Raw genomic sequence first — 16048 nt, forward strand, 5'->3', positions numbered from 1 at the left:
GTTTTCAACTATTATGATTATCAAAACAGAGCCCACAGTGTATGCCATAGCGATATCCCTAGCCCTAATTCCAACCAGCTAGTAATCTTCGTCTTCATCCTCCCATAGCTTATATCCTTCCAGGAACTGCTCTTCATATGCTTCTAACTTCTGTTTCGCAGCGAAAAGCTCATATTGGCCACCATCGTTGGGCGACTCCTCCTCCGTGTAGTCCCCTACCCAGTCTTTAAAAGGGCTGGAGAAGTAATTGGTCCAGAAGCCATCCAAAGCTTCTTCCCAACGAACTCCCGATCCATACCTCCAGAGCTTTGCTCGCTGCAAGATATCATTGAGCGCTCTTTCGTTCCACTCGACACCTTCGCCGAATGGTGAGACAAGAGTTCTGTAAAGAGGGTAACCTCGACCCCCTGGTTGTGGAATTTGTAGAGTAATACGGCTGTAGTATCTGCCAGTCATAGCAGTCTCTTCGTCGCTACCTCTCTTGCCGTAAACCTGTCGTGATAGATACATCACGTTGCATTGATTGCCAACTGCCAGTGACAAGGTTTTCTTGGAGGCAATTCGGTAACTTAAACCCATCCACTTATTTAATCTTGGTGCTAATTTTATTTTAGTCAATGCTGAGAGCTTTGAGTAGTTGCGATGATGCTGTCGCTTTTTGTAGCACCAAAATGCTTTCCTGGTAAGTCCCAGGCAAATCAACGTCGCGATGTCATTCTTTTCGTAAAGCAAATTGAGAACGCGGAGAAATACTTCGTGTGGAATCACCAAGTCTGTGCCGTCATCTCTTATGAGAAAAGCTTAGCCGAGAATTAGTTTCATATCTTTTCAACCGCAAGTGCCATGATCTCGGTGGCTTACCTTGTGCTAGGTCCCTGTGTTTTGCCTTCACTTTCAGGACTCCTCCAACAACAACTCCATCCTCTCCGGCCTCTCCTTCCAGAACAGGGATGTTGCGCCGTCGCTTCTGTTGTCTGGCTGAGGCTATTTGTTGGTCCAAAGCCCTCTTATTATTAGATTTGGTGGCGGACCTCAGCACCCGCCCCGAGGTAAGCGCTTGGCTCATCATGTTATTAGATGGCGCCGAGCCTACTGGTAGCTCTACATCTTGTAGATAATGCGAGTTTAAAATATTGTTGCTCGTCATTGTCAAAATCTGGTGGTTAAAAGTCTGGTATGACTCAAGTAAACAGATAGCAAACAGTAGTCAAGAGAAGTTTTGAGAAGTTCTATGTGCGTCAATAAAGTAATTGGCAGACTAATATGTCCAAGAAAGTAATCTTTCAGTACACTAGCTCAACCTAATTTACCAGCTGCTGTAAAACGCTTATAGTCACAAGCAAACCCGGGGGCCGAGGGCCAAGGCCCGAAATGTAATTTCTGATGGCTATGACATAATTGAAGAGTGTAAGAAAGGCTTTTCAATTGTGATTAGATTAAAGTGAATAGTTTTGAAACTAGTTCACTAGAGAATGGTGAAAGTATACAAAATCGCATCTTATTTATATACTAGGTTAGGGATTGAGTAAAGCCTGTCTATATACTAGAATATATTATAACTTTAAGCTTAATTTTGTGAATCTTTGTTAAGTGCCCTTCTGAATCGAAAGCTGTGAAGAGCATATGTTATCAGTGACCATGTAACAATAGAATATAGAAATTAAAAGGCTTTGCAAAATGATAGGGGATAACAGTGTATGACACCATAATTGCTAGACTAAGAACAAAGAATAGCTAGAAAAGATCGATTGAGTTACATCACCTACTCATATAGGCATAAGATGTGGGATAGCTATCCATTAATACTTCTGTAACATACTGGGGGCAAACTCCAGTTCGGTCGACCTTAAGTTTTACGCGAGTTTTCTCCCAATATCAGGCACCGTGCAATCAATTGTTGTTTTGATATTGCAGTCTGCATTAGGAACTTCATCAATTCTTGAAATACAGCAAGACGTTGTTGGTTAAGGATAAAGATAGACCTGAAAATTAGACAGACAGTCATCAAAGTGTCAAGTAGGAAAACACACCCCTTTCTTTCTGAACACGAATAGCAATTTTTACAGATATGCATGAATTACCCATCTTGGTTAGCACACAAGATTAGTTGTACAATGGGAACAAACAGAACAGTCGTAAGATGATTGTCTTGTTTGTAATATGTCTTTGATTTTTGTCTAACGAGAAACATTTGCCGAGCTACAATCAATGCTGTGAACAACTAAACACAACACCCTACTAAAACTTCGATAAACTAACCCCAAACTCATCTTTTAATCACAGAAAGCCAAAATGATCCCTATTCAGAATACAAATATCTCATATCATCCTAGGATGGAAAACATTTAGTTTTGCATGATGCTTTTCCTTTGCCTTACTTTTGCTCTTTCTGCTGACGAGGCTACTCGTGGATTGTACATAGAATCTACTCTCCTCTACTCTTTTTTGACTCTACCTCAGTTATAAGACTATCTTCTGTTATCCTTGCTTATTGCTTATGCATGAACATCGTTACTCTGGAAATAGGATCAAGCTCTCTGTGTTCCCTCTCTGTTCTATCCTTTCCAGCAGACAACGACTTCATTGTAATAATCGATAGCTACAGCATCATACCATTCTTGACCCATACCAAAAGGCTTGGGCGGTCTGAGTTCACGTGGAAGCTTAGAAGACTATGTAGTATAGGGGAAACATGATGCTGACCTTGCTCTACATGATGCACCAAAGACCAAGTCAAATTGGTTAATTTTTCTTTTCTCGTGTTTGTAATAGTGAGCTTTGTATAGAATTATTTTTCGGTCTGTATATCACTCAGCTAATCTCATCTCTTCCTCATCATATTTAAGACCATCTCGATAGACTTCGCGAGACAAGAATAGCGTGTTGCCATGAGTGTGGTACAGAACATCAAAGTCCAGAACGCTACCATGCCCGAGGTTTGTAGTTCGCGCCACCCGATATTTGAGCGGCATCCAGAATTGGAGTTGAGATATGAGGCTCTTTTTTGATCTATGGCGCCGAGTTTTGTTGTGTTTGCTGATTCCCCAAAGGGTAGACCATATAGACCAGATCCGAGGAGTCTTGGTGGCACTGTGCGAAAGAGCCCAATTCTCAGAATTTGAGAGGCCCAGACAAATTGCAGCTACAACGTTCTGCACAGTGCTTTCCTCTGATTCTGCAAAGTTTTCTCCTGGTACATCTTTTAGAAGGATGTCAAAAAACTTTTTTTGGGAGAATTGGTTCAGTAATTATAGAAGTCAAAGTGGAGACCTTGGTATCTGAAGTGGATTGAAGTTAGCGACTATATCACAGATGTTTCATCTAGCGTAGGGTACAAAAGTCACTATGATTTACCTGCTTCACCCATAGTGTCTTTAGGGCTCCTGATTCTGGAATGATTCTCTTAGCCCTTGAGAATGCTGACACTGTGGTCAAGAGTCTGCTGAACAGCAGAAAGAGGCCTCTTTGAAGGCAAGCTTCTATTGATAGCCTTGTTAGTACCTTCGAGATCTTTAAGCTTTTTGGCCTTCTTGGCGCGTTGTTTTGCTGTGTTCATACAACCCATCTTTCTTGAAATTAGACCAAGAAAACCTTGAAAGGGAGTGTTGTCTCTGGAGGCTAGTTTATTTCATACAATTTCTATTAGACGTGAGCTAATATGGCCCTCAAATAGGCAAGATCATTAGAGACACTAACTATATACGGATTAGCCTAACAATAGGCATATCGGCTATAAAAAGAAAGAGGCCCGCAACCAAGCTAATTTTATGTCCAACCAATGTCTAAAATCAATAACACGATTTTTTGTCCGTCTTTTTTAAGAAACCTGACGTTGAAGTTTACTCAACAAATATTCAAGTCCTGATGTTGGGAGTAGGTGCTCGGCGCTGTAGTAGTAAATTTTGTCAATAAGCCGCTGAACTAGAATTTCTGCACCACTCTTCTCTTCCTGTATATACTCTATAATAGGAACTAGTGAGTAGCTTAAAAAAGCCGACTATTAGCGAATACAAATTCTCCAATAAGACCGGAAATTTGTGGCTGTATTCCCCGAGCTCCAAATCGGTTAGCCAAGGTTCACTTTCTTCTGCACAAACTTTACTGTCTCAACAACAACACCAAACTTTTGAGAGGTTTCCGAAACAGTGTACAAAACATTTTCAAACAAGATTCACATTTTAACAGCATCTATTCCCAAATAAAAATGGGAAACGAAGTATCAGCACAAAGAGTTACCTTTGGTTCACATTCACCACGTCCACCATACAAGCAAGTTCAACAAGAAGCCTCCCCGAACACAGATGCTCCTTCCACCAACAAACGCAAACGTGAGGATTCTGAAGAAGATCACTCAAGTGAAAATGTCAGCAAACACAGGAAATTGCACCAAAATGAGAATAGTGGTCATAGCACTCTCAATTCTGAGTCTTTGATAGTTATCCTGAAATGTGGTAGGTTTTTTTCACCTGTTTTTAATTTCTACCTAAATATTAACAAGATCAAAGATTCTTTATCATCACTTCAGACTGTATCTCAACAGAAGGACCCCATGAGAACAAAGAAAAATAAAGAAGAAAACAACGCCCATGCAGTTCTGAATAGGTATGTTAAAAGAGAACTGGAATACATAAACAGGGAGAAACAAAAGCGAAGACGCTTGAGAAAGCAACGGGAAAAAGCAATGGCCAGCACACCTGGACGTGATCCAATTGGAACCCCATCTTCGGCTGATCTACAAGGTATGATACTACTAAATCAGTCTCTGTCTGGTTTGATTTACTAATTACTTGTTAGCCACCACCTCGACTGTTCCTCCGACTCATTCAGTGCCTATAGCTCCTGGTACGAATCTAGATTCTAAGATCAAGGAGAAGCCCGAAATTACAGTGAAGTCCGGATTAAAAGCTTCCCCAGACACGAATGCATCAACAGGCTCTCCTGCCCAGATCAAGGATTAACTGATCGTGAAGTTGAAATTGCCAAAAGAAGTAAGTGGTTGCCCTGATTCCTATGATTACATTCTTTATTCGTTTATGATAGTTACCATAGCTAATGGATGTCTAATCAGTTCTTTTTGAAGACACAGTAGCTTATAAATTCCAATGGATTCAGATATTGGATTAAAGGAGTAGTAGTAGTAGACAAGAGAGTTGTAGCAGCAGGGAACATTGGTGGAACGGTAATTAATAGGATATACCGCGTTTTGAATATAATTTTACCTCTTCTATTGCCATAAGTAATCTCAATGAATGTTAATTTGGATTCCCTCGGGGTTTTTCAGAGAATTCCAGAGCTATTGATATGAAATGTTGAGCTTGACCTTGAGAACTCAAAATTCAGCTGTCCATGAGTCTCGACCATGGTCTGCTCTAACATAAAGTAAACTCAGTTAAATCATGCATTTAAGAACTGTGTATTTTGTTTGTACGCTGTAAACTTCTCTTGAATAAAACTGACAGGTTTCTCTTGCCATAGCTGTTAACTTGGCATATGTCCTCATCCCCACCATGTACCTAGGTAGTTCTCCAGTTCTTTGATTTAGCTCGGCTGGCTTTTAAATTTAGCCGAATCCGAGACTTTTCCCGTTCCTCTTCCAGAATGTTCATCTTCGACCTCGCAATTACTAAACTACTGAATTATTCAAATAACTCTCTTCATCAATTGGTTTGATTTGGAATTGATTGAAATCCCCACAAAACCCTAATGCAATAAATGCATTCTTCGTGTCAACAAAACTCGCAACGCTATCTTTCTTCTCAGCCTACACAACCAATAACGCGATCACTTAATTTGTGTCTTCCGATACATAAAATAAAATCCACTAGCCACAAGCATCGGCCATGGCGCAATGTTCCACAGAGATCGACATTCATGCTCCAAGGATCGTCTATCCAAACACAGACAAAGAATCAATCACGACAATGGCAGCAGCTACGCCCCACAGCAAACAACTCATACCACCTGAGATTATTCTCCGGCTCATCGAAGCTATGGTAGAAGCTGACGACGAGAAATTGAATCGACCTACAATAATCTGCCTCGGTCTTACCGCGCGTCTATATTGGAACTTCCTAAAAACACAATATCCCATGCAACAGAGATCAAGTACCTCATCATGTTTCCCGACTTCCTTGGAACGACCTTTTCTCGATAGATACGGCATGAGACGACTCGCGCAGGCACTGAAGACATGGATTGGACCTGAGTATCGCCAGGTCTCGGAACTCTTCCTCAACGAGACGATTGGCTGTCAGATCATGTTTTTACGCCGCGAGGTGTACGGAGATGTATCAATAGACGATTACATCCACCCTTGTGAAAAGGAATTAGCAGAGAGACTTCGACATTGGAAGGAGTTTCCACTTAAAGATTGGCCATCAAATATACCTATCCATTCCCCAATACTTAAGACATTGTCAAATCCTTACGGAATGGGTATGCAATGGTATCCCACAGCCGCCCGGGAACTACTCAATATAATCGATAGCTGTCAGAGATATGAAAGAAACAATGTTTCGATTGTTGGTCGTCATCCCGAAGGCATTCAGTTTTCGTTTTATCTTTCGCATCTCGATAGCATATTGTGGAAATGGGTACGTAAGAGGGACAAAAAAGATACAGCAGAGTTGAAAAAGCTTAAGAGGCAAGTGAGACATTCAGATCATGTATTTGGAAGGCTATTACACTAGAATTCACTGCATGTAATGAGGGATACCGGCTATGATGCGAAGATGGACATCAGAGATGCCAACACCACATATTGTACAGTGATAAGCACCTTATTCAAAGGAGCAGGGAATCCATTGTTATCTGGCTTGGTTTCATGGTTCAATTCCTAGATTGTGATCAGCGTGCTGGTTCGATACCTTCAGCCCTTAAAGTGCTGCTTCTTCCCTCTTCAACAATCTGCAATGCTGGCTTACGGGTTCTGCACACCATCGGGACGGATCTAGGGAGTACGGCGGGGTCTTCCTATTATCAATTGTGTTACATTGCGAAAGCTCCTGCAGGACAGGCTAGTAGAGAAATCTTCTGTGTTCATTAGTTCCACAGAATGCAGTGAGAATAATTATCAGCAATATACAATTCAAAGTTCAGAATTTATGTGCTACATGGATGATGATGTGAAATGAATACGCTCGGAATAATCAGGAAGTGAAATCAGACACAAGCTCTTGTACCAAACTAGTGAAAGGTGCTTTTACTGTCAGTAATGTAAGCAGCCATGTGCAGTCTATTGTTTCACTCTCACATCAAACTCATAAAACTAGTCATAATCAAGACCTTGTCTAACGTCAAAGTATGAGGAATAGCTCGCGATCTTGTATTAGTTTGGATTACAAACTCTCAAGCTGCTAATTACACATGAGCTGAGCCAACTCATGATTAAAATCTACGCCCAATGGCACGCTAGCCCCAAACTGCCTGCATGTAGAACTATTAGAAGCACAGGAGAACAATAAGTCCGCTTCGTGTTTATGCACATTCCACCTCTCTAATCCAACGGACCCCAAGACTCCTCGATATCTCTCTCAAAGTTTCTCAACACTTCTTTCATTGAAGTTTCTTTCGGGAAACAGATAGCCTTGAAAACCCAGTCCTCGCCATCATGATGCATCAGCCATTTTAAAATATTGTGATCCGGTATCTTCTGCATAACATCATCCTTGCTTGAGCCATCTTGTATGTATTGACCCCTATGTAAATCATCACAACCGTTATAATTCCAGTTCGGCTTACTTGAATAGGGAGGATTGTATTGACCAGACTCAGTACGTGAAACCTTATTCTGCGGAGGCGTACCACCAAACTCTTCTCCTTCGTAATGGGCCCATGCTCGCAGACTACTGTACATGTATTCTTGCCAAAGGTGCTGACGAGCGGGATACTCTGGGGATTCTCGACCCTCGAACCAGGAACCAATTGGTTCTCCGCTGCCTTTGTCCCAATTCTGGATAATGCAAATCAACAAGGACTTAGCCATCTCTTCATACCAATCTGTTCCCTTTCTAGTTGGATCCGGAATGCGGAGACCACTGTATAATGCAGGTTTATAGCCCGGACTGCTTAGCAGAGCTATGAAATTATTGTAGTCTTCGAATCTCTGGCACAGAGCTCGTTCTTTTGCATCTGTGTCGCCATAGACTTTGCGTGAGAGAAACATGGTATTGTTGTGGAATAAAGCTGCCGAGTCGATTGTATCCATGGTATCTGAGCGCATGATTCGATATTGATCTCCCATCCAGTTCTTGAGAAGTGGAGCTAGCACTCTCTTTTCCTTTCTGGTAAGACGAATTCCAAATCGATGGCGATATTTTGCGACATAACGATAGTAGATACGGGCGGAAAGAGAAATACACCAGATTGTCGGCATATCATGTTTCTTGTAGAGGAGATCGAGGATCTTGTAAACAATCTCAGGTGGAACGATTCGCTTTTGGTCTGCAAGAAGATCATATACTGTTAGTCACTTGAAAGTAGAAGGATAGAGATTGGAGTCTGTCTTACCGTATTGAGAAGAAGGAGCCAAATCCAAATCAGTAGAGGCTACAAGATTCTGGCCAGCGTCTACTGTCATGCTTGTCTTATTGTGGTACTTCATATCTCCAACCTTTTGGGCGGCTGCCGAATCTTGATCAGATGTCGCGGTAACCATCTGATCACAAATATCCATTGTGAACTGATTCATTTCTGTATGTGCTTGGCTCGATGAAATGTTACAGGGTTCTTACTTTATATTTCGAAATTTTTGGGATATCTGAGCGAAGTTGTAGAAGAGATCTGGTTGCTGGGGTATAAACATGTGGAGAAAAAGCCCTTCGGTTATATGGTTCAACAAAGACTAGTGGATATTTACTTTTATATGATAATTATGTAGATTTTAGAGCTAGGTAGAGTAGGTACGTAGACTTCACAATGACGGAGTAACTTTTTAACATGAAATAATTGCACATAAGAATGATTACACTAAACAATGATGAAATTCTGCTAGACTTTTTCTAACTCTTCGTGACAAATTTCTGAGCCAAACAGAGCGAAAGTGTGCTCGGTTAGTCACTGCTATGAGTTTCCCAAAATGAGATTCCCCAGGACTCATTGATATCTCTCTCAATGGCCTTCAACATATCTTTGATTGTTGCTCCCTCTTGATGACATATGGCGCGATGAAAGCTATTCCGACCATTGTAAGTCCATGGAAGGGGTGGCACCCGACGGTCATACGCAGTTGTTACGCTAAGGTCCTTAACTGACACAATAAAGCCACTGCCATCTCCCTTGCCTTTGAACTCTGATGGTCCCCTGTGGTACGCCCAGTCTCGCAAACTGCTGTGCATATATTCCAGCCAGAATTGTCGCCGCGCTTCGCACAAGCCCTTGGGGTGATGCGGTGTAGTACACACTATTCTTTCAGGGTCAAACCAACCGCCAATGTCGTTGTGGCTTTCTTCATTCCATTCACCCAGGATATAATCGTGAACGATGAAGTGTGCCATGTCTTCGTACCAGTTGACTTTGTTGTGCAGTGGCTTTGGAAAGAATGGTGTGTGGGTAGTGTAGGCAATAGTATACTACAGTAAAACGGTGGTGTATATGAAGCTTTTAATACAGTAGTTAGTACGTATTAGATAGTTGAAAACTTATTGCTGTAGGTATTACTCAAAACTGATATCTACGAAGATATATGGGAAAATTAAAATATAAAATAAAAAGATGATATTAATCTTAATAAAGCCTAGAGAAAACAGGCTAAATATATTAGGTGTATTATATAATCATTTTAATTGATATAATCAATTAGATTATATATAGTTTTTAATATAATATATACTATACTTAATACTAAAACCTTATCTACCTATAATATATATCTTTTCTCCTAAATAATTAAAAGATACAGTATATATAATAACTGACTAAACATATAATAGTTCTCTTTTTTACCTCAATTAATCAATTAATTTAATAAACTTTTATCTTTAATAATTTAATAGTTTTTTAAAATCAAAAAGATTAAAATATTCAATAATATAGATAAAATCTAAGAATAACCTCAAATTTGTGTATTTCGGTTTGTTTCGTATCAATCAGAAATCTGTATTTTTATATTTTATCAATAATATTTAATATTAGAATAATATTGAATATCTTCAATAATATCGAATTCCATACCACGTATATACATATTTCGAAGAAAAATCGATACGTACCATTATCTAGTCCGTATACGGATTACGGGAAATACTATTGCCTACACTGTGTGTGGGAAACAAAATTATACTTAAACGGCATGATCATGTTGTAATAGTCCATATGTCGCTGTGGTAAGGCAAATTTTTGCTCCCATGTATCGCCGTATATTGCACGGGAAAGGAACAAAATGTTTGTTGGTGTCTCCCAGTATTCTGAACTAACCTCAGTTAAATATAGGGCGGCGATGGTTTTCGGAGAGGCAACTCTGTAGTCGCCTCCAATCCAGTTCTTCAATAGAGGTGCGAGCTCCAATCTCTCGCCTAGACAAAGATTCATTTGCATACGCCATGTCGTGCCATCTTGTACCCGTCCTTCTTGTTTTGCGAGGAACGCTAGATAGTCATAACAAATTTTGGCTGTTAGAGACACACAAATTAAGGTCGGGGCGTCATTGGACCAATTGAGACAGTCGATTATTTGATACAATATCTCGGGTAAAATCCTTCGTGTTCCAACTATGGTACAGTCTCTCATTAGCAAAATGTAAATTGATAGTCGAGCATCAAAGGTATATGCTACCTTGTTGAGATCCAGAAACTAAAGTTGTGGGAACTGTCTCTGTATCTGGTAAAGATGTTTCCAAGGCTATCTTTGTGGCATAGGTACTCTTTGGTGTTTTGTTGCTCAGGCTCCGGGGTGACTCTTTGGTTCGAAGGATCCATTGTGAGTGAATTGATACCTTGTGAAATAGGATCAATGTGGTGTGCTTCTGGATTTCTGTCCATGATGTATGAAGTACGAAATCTGAGGAAATCTTAAGACAATCTGGATGTTTGAAACTTTTTGTAGATAGTTTCGGGGTTGAGAGAAAGATGCAAGTTGTAAGATACAAATTGTAAAATGCAAGTTGTAAGATGCAAGTTGTAAGATGCAAGTTGTAAGATGCAAGTTATAAGATGCAAGTTGTAAGATGCAAGTTCTAAGTTCCAAATCTCAAGAACTTTATATACCTAGCTAATCCCAATCCACTGTACCAATTTATAAGCGAATCTGAAGCAAAAACAGTAACCGAAATTCTATATATACTAGCATAACCCAACAAATCACATTACACAATGAAATCGTCATTCCAAACCTATCATTCGTCATGTCAGTTATAAAATAGAATAATAGAATGTCACTTGGAGTTTGGTCCCGTCCATACAGGATTTGGAACTAATAGCCCTTTGACTATCCCCTATCAATGGCCATAAGAATTGGTTTTGGTGTTGTAAGAGGTCATAGCTGATACAGCATCATGGTGTTATGAATTTAGTTAGCAAGTTAATCACACAGAACATTGAATATCAAGCTTGAATAAGTATCGAAAGAAAAGAAAAATATTACCTATTTCTTGGCTGTTTATATTAGATGAATAAAGGAACTTCAATGTCCATGAGAATTGACCGTCTCTTTATGAAGAAACTGTATGAAAATACGATTATGCAAATTCACTATATAATTCCCAATCTCACTAGCTATTCTCATTTTTTCTTGATTTTTCTATTGATGGATCACATACAAGAGACTATTATCCGAGAATAACACATGTCCAGAGACCCGAATCTTCTTCACACCATTGAACCTTTGGTATTTAAGTATTGGAAAATGCAAGGAATTTTCAGTGTATTAAATGCAAGTAGTGAAGCAAACAAATGGGAACTGCTTGCTCATGCCAGCCGAACACAAAAACAACTATTTCCAAAATGAAGACTCATCTCAAGAAGAATTGAATAAGCAGAAAACAGTTTTACATTGATATCTTAATGCTCTAAAATTCATCTTTTGACTAGCACCAAATATACCCGTCTGCAATATACTTAACTTCGCAAACACCATGCTAAAATCTCGCTCTAGTTCTCAGTTAAATTATCAAACTCCCAAGATCTCTTGCAAAATACTGACTTCTAATCCCACCACCAAGGACCACGTCCGCTTACTCCATATGAAACCCCCCACCTATGCTCATAATACCTTTCAAACAACATCCGGACCAAAAAAACGGGCCTAAAAAATCATTCAAGCCGATTGCCAAAACAGTTGATCATTCCAGATGCTCCCCATCCCCATCGCCCTCTTCCAGTACAAGCATCTCAATACTATGAAGAAAAGTGGTACGTCCCGGCTCAAAAGCTCTTACACCTCCTAAAAGTAAATGCGTATCCACATCTTGGCCATCGACTATTGCTCGCCGACCGTCGACTGTATGTTCCATGAACAATTCTTCAGGGAGTCTGAACAAACAAAACCATACTTCTTGCTGGTATTGCAGAGAGAGAGTTGCATCATCAGATGTAAAACAAGGAGAATGCATCAGTGCACTCGAAGGACTTCTTTCATCGCCACCAATATGCCGGGAAGCCAGGTACGCCAGGTGTTCACAACAGTTGTAATCAGAAAGATATCTTTCTAACGCTACCGACTGTAGAAATCCCGGTTTCGCCTTTTGATATCTTAGTCGATCTGATGTGATTCCGAAAGGCATAAAATCTGATACTATCAGCCAAATCAGTTGTTCTTCCGTGATTCCAGATGACCTCGCACACTCCCAAACTTTGAAAATTGGTCACAACACACGTTGTTCCTTAAATCCTTGGTATTGAGGCCAGTCCGGCTTCCCTCTACAAGATTGCCCCACTACCCTATACATCCGGTCACGCTTATATTCCGAGAAATACTCTTGCAATCTTTTTCCTGGTCCACAAGTCTTTTTGTTGTTCAAAGAACAATTCGACGGATCAAAAATGTAGTTGCCCTTGTCTCCCCAGGAGATAGTGTCGGAAGATGTAAGAAGACTTTCATCTTCATACTCCTCGGGTCGTTGATGCAATGGACCAGAGTAGGACGTCTTGAATACTCTGCAAATCTTACATCCCTCGGCCGGGGCATGAGTACAAAGCTTGGATTGATTTTTAAATATTACCCCAGATAGCAGACAGTTTACAGAGTCAGCTACTCTTCGATGGTGAGATTTCAGATTGTCTCTAAAGTGGTGCATTCGATCGAGAACCCAATGGTTTCTTAAACTATCTTCTCGGATGCAAGACTCTTCGCATTCAATACAATTTTTCCGGCGAGATTCAAAGCAAAGCTTTTTATCTCTTTTGCCATGAACGTTTCGCCATTGTCGAAGCCATTTAGATGGCACACGGTCTATTGAACAGCCTGTATCCGTAGAAGAATGACAATACTCTCGAGGGCGTCTACTTTTGTATTAGTATTAAGTAAAGATCTCCCGGAATACAATGCAACATACCTCTGCGAGTTAAGTGTGACTTGCGAAGGTTCCCTCTCGATTCCCATGTTTGCCAGACTTATTTTGCAATATGACCTATCCACGGGTGCAAATATATGGGTGGTACCTGAATCATTGTTAAGCGATAATTGAGAATAATGAGCGCTGATAATAATCCACTTACTCGTTTCATACATCTCCAAGTTGTGGAAGGCTGTCGACACCGTATTTATTGGCTCGGAGTTTAGAGCATTATTGCCAGTGAAGTATGAGTTGCTGATGAATTTGCTGACATAGGGGTCATAGGAATCATAGGCAGGAATGTATTGTTTCATCCCCAGTCGATTTTTCCCAAGGCGGTTGAGGCAGCTCTCAAGTGAGTTCGAGCAACGTTCTTCATATTCAATATTATACTGACCCCATCCCCCTTCATTATTATCCCAGTCCAAGTAGCCATTATTTAATAGGTCGAAATGGCCGCTGCTGTCACCGCTCCTCGTGGAGTAAGTAGTTTGCGTAGCTTCATATGTAGAATACTTTCCTCTGCCATGTTGGTGCGAATGATCGTCATCATCATCGTCGTCTTCGTCGTTTATTGGTGGTAATCCTGGCTCGTCCGCGGTTTTTCGTCGGGGATTGTGCAATAAGGGATCCCAATTTGAGATGTCTGCACCTCTTCTGAAATGCTCGGCAACATGATGTTTTCTCTCTTCCCAATCTTTGAAGTGGTATGTACAGAAACCACAGTACCTTGGCCATTTTGTTTTGTGATTGTATGTCCAGGCTGCAGAGGTTGTATCAAGTCCAGGACGATGAGGAACGTCGACTAGATGGGCTTGAAAGTGATCAGTCTTTGCTCCTGTGAAAGTTTTTCCCTTTCTTCTTGCTTCGATGCAATTCAAGCTATGACTTCGCACTGCCTCAATTGTTGAGAATGCTAAAGAGCAGTAAGTGCAACAAGGATTTGAATCGTCGTCTGATTGTAGTTCGGCGCAGAGCATACACATATAACGCTTCTGTGGCCAATGTTTCTCGGATTCTTCGTGTCGAATCCAATCGGACTTTCTGCCTGTAGCATATGGACATCGTTCGTCTCCAGGTCCATATGTACATGAATAAGTAGGCGACAAAGGCTGAAGTGGTCTAGGTGTTTCTTCATCCGAATGAAGTTCTGAATCTTGAATACTGGATAGTGCAGTAGCCTGCCTTCCAAGGTAAACATACTGTTCCTCAAATACAGAGCTCGAAACGTCCGATAGTGGAATGTCAGAAAATGAGCCATATGCTGAATCCACCTCCAAATCTGATGCCTCTGAGATTGAGGAAGAATCAGATGCATCATCTGAGCAGATAGCCTCATCTATAAGCTTCTCCAACTGAAGAAAAAAGTACTCGGACTTTTGTCTGAAGTGTCTGGACGACTTGGAATAAGATTTCAGAGCCTTCTTTGCCTTCTCGAGTGGAGCAAATGCTTGAAACAGATGCGCTTTCCGTTCCCTCGCCCTTTACTGATAACAGAGGCACTGGCGGCCGAATGCTTTTTGGTTTTGCCAATCCGAGCAGATCCCTTGACTCGATTCGTAGCAACGGATAAGTGGGTATTTCTGGCGGGCGTGCAGGCATTGGATTTAGATTTCGATTTATTATTCAAGCTCGACATATGGTTGAGAGGCGGTTGAACAGGGGTAATTGCTTGACATGAGTCCTGACCCCGTTCAAGTTGAGTAGCATGAAGACCATGTACGAAATTAGGAGTAAACCATGTGCCCGATTCGATCGGATCATTAAAAAATGCAAGATTTGGTACATCCTGCATCAGATCATCCGGATCATTTGAAGAAACGTTCGATGCACCCAAGAATCCAGGGATTGACAACCAAGAATCCGCATTCCGTGATAAGGCTGTCGAAAATGTCTGCTCCGCCGAAGGTAAAGTCATTGTGAAGGTAGTGTTTATCGAGTTTCAGTATGATAAGTGAGATTGAATGAATTAATCGGGGAATGAGTCAAGCGGTGTACACACAAATGGTGATCAAGCTGGACAATAAATGGTATTATAATGGTGGTAACATCGAGGGCACACAGAAAATCGAGGGCATACAGAACAGCAAGGGCGCAAAAGCGCCCGGGCACAAGGGCGTGCATCATGACTGCGGACGACGAGGCGGACGAGGAGTATAAACCAATCAAGTAGTAAGAATCTAGAAAAGGAATGATTGGGTATTAACGGTGGCTTTCCTTTCGTGTGACTACATTGATTAATCTAAAATCCTCAGGATGATACCTAGTTGTGAAGTTTATGTCCATTTATGATGACTAATCCCTAGTGAGAGTGGTAGTTTGGTGGAACAAATTGGAAGATAAAGTTTAATGGTAATAGCGACTAGGTACATGCACGCAATACCTAGCTGGAAGCACAAAAATATGAGCACGGAAGAGATTCTTAGGTATGGATATAGTGCAATTCCTGATATTACCCGTGCAAAATTATGCTAAAAATAATGCGATGCTATGCTATGCTATAAAAAGAAAACAGTGTCCAAAGACCACGATGCAGACGGGTATATGCTCAATGAAAATCCA

General features: G+C 40.8%; 7 protein-coding genes across 7 annotated transcripts; 2 read left to right on the forward strand and 5 right to left on the reverse strand.

Moving 5' to 3' along the window:
* Positions 1 to 78: 78 nt before the first annotated feature.
* On the reverse strand, positions 79 to 1147 carry EAE98_006195 (uncharacterized protein; the record flags this gene model as incomplete). Its single annotated transcript, XM_038953817.1, has 2 exons — positions 79 to 800; positions 862 to 1147. 2 exons carry the CDS (start codon positions 1145 to 1147, stop codon positions 79 to 81), a joined length of 1008 nt encoding a protein of 335 aa, XP_038809607.1.
* A 1452-nt stretch (positions 1148 to 2599) lies between these two features.
* EAE98_006196 (uncharacterized protein) lies at positions 2600 to 3565 on the reverse strand (the record flags this gene model as incomplete). The annotated part of the gene is made up of 4 exons (XM_038953818.1): positions 2600 to 2756; positions 2812 to 3221; positions 3355 to 3425; positions 3502 to 3565. 4 exons carry the CDS (start codon positions 3563 to 3565, stop codon positions 2600 to 2602), a joined length of 702 nt encoding a protein of 233 aa, XP_038809608.1.
* Positions 3566 to 4204: 639 nt separating this feature from the next.
* Positions 4205 to 4958, forward strand: EAE98_006197 (uncharacterized protein; the record flags this gene model as incomplete). The annotated part of the gene is made up of 3 exons (XM_038953819.1): positions 4205 to 4451; positions 4506 to 4739; positions 4795 to 4958. 3 exons carry the CDS (start codon positions 4205 to 4207, stop codon positions 4956 to 4958), a joined length of 645 nt encoding a protein of 214 aa, XP_038809609.1.
* Positions 4959 to 5840: 882 nt separating this feature from the next.
* On the forward strand, positions 5841 to 6689 carry EAE98_006198 (uncharacterized protein; the record flags this gene model as incomplete). Its single annotated transcript, XM_038953820.1, has 1 exon — positions 5841 to 6689. The coding sequence occupies one exon, from the start codon at positions 5841 to 5843 to the stop codon at positions 6687 to 6689; it is 849 nt and encodes a 282-aa protein (XP_038809610.1).
* An 806-nt stretch (positions 6690 to 7495) lies between these two features.
* Positions 7496 to 8674, reverse strand: EAE98_006199 (uncharacterized protein; the record flags this gene model as incomplete). The annotated part of the gene is made up of 2 exons (XM_038953821.1): positions 7496 to 8442; positions 8509 to 8674. The coding sequence occupies 2 exons, from the start codon at positions 8672 to 8674 to the stop codon at positions 7496 to 7498; spliced, it is 1113 nt and encodes a 370-aa protein (XP_038809611.1).
* A 376-nt stretch (positions 8675 to 9050) lies between these two features.
* On the reverse strand, positions 9051 to 9494 carry EAE98_006200 (uncharacterized protein; the record flags this gene model as incomplete). Its single annotated transcript, XM_038953822.1, has 1 exon — positions 9051 to 9494. The coding sequence occupies one exon, from the start codon at positions 9492 to 9494 to the stop codon at positions 9051 to 9053; it is 444 nt and encodes a 147-aa protein (XP_038809612.1).
* A 2780-nt stretch (positions 9495 to 12274) lies between these two features.
* EAE98_006201 (uncharacterized protein) lies at positions 12275 to 15404 on the reverse strand (the record flags this gene model as incomplete). Its single annotated transcript, XM_038953823.1, is given in 5 exon segments — positions 12275 to 12783; positions 12808 to 13433; positions 13487 to 14841; positions 14858 to 14973; positions 14990 to 15404. The coding sequence occupies 5 exon segments, from the start codon at positions 15402 to 15404 to the stop codon at positions 12275 to 12277; spliced, it is 3021 nt and encodes a 1006-aa protein (XP_038809613.1).
* Between the last annotated feature and the right edge of the window lie 644 nt (positions 15405 to 16048).

The sequence above is a fragment of the Botrytis deweyae genome (genome assembly GCF_014898535.1).
Source record: "Botrytis deweyae strain B1 chromosome Unknown BDEW_013, whole genome shotgun sequence".
NCBI classification, from domain to species: Eukaryota; Fungi; Ascomycota; class Leotiomycetes; order Helotiales; family Sclerotiniaceae; genus Botrytis; species Botrytis deweyae.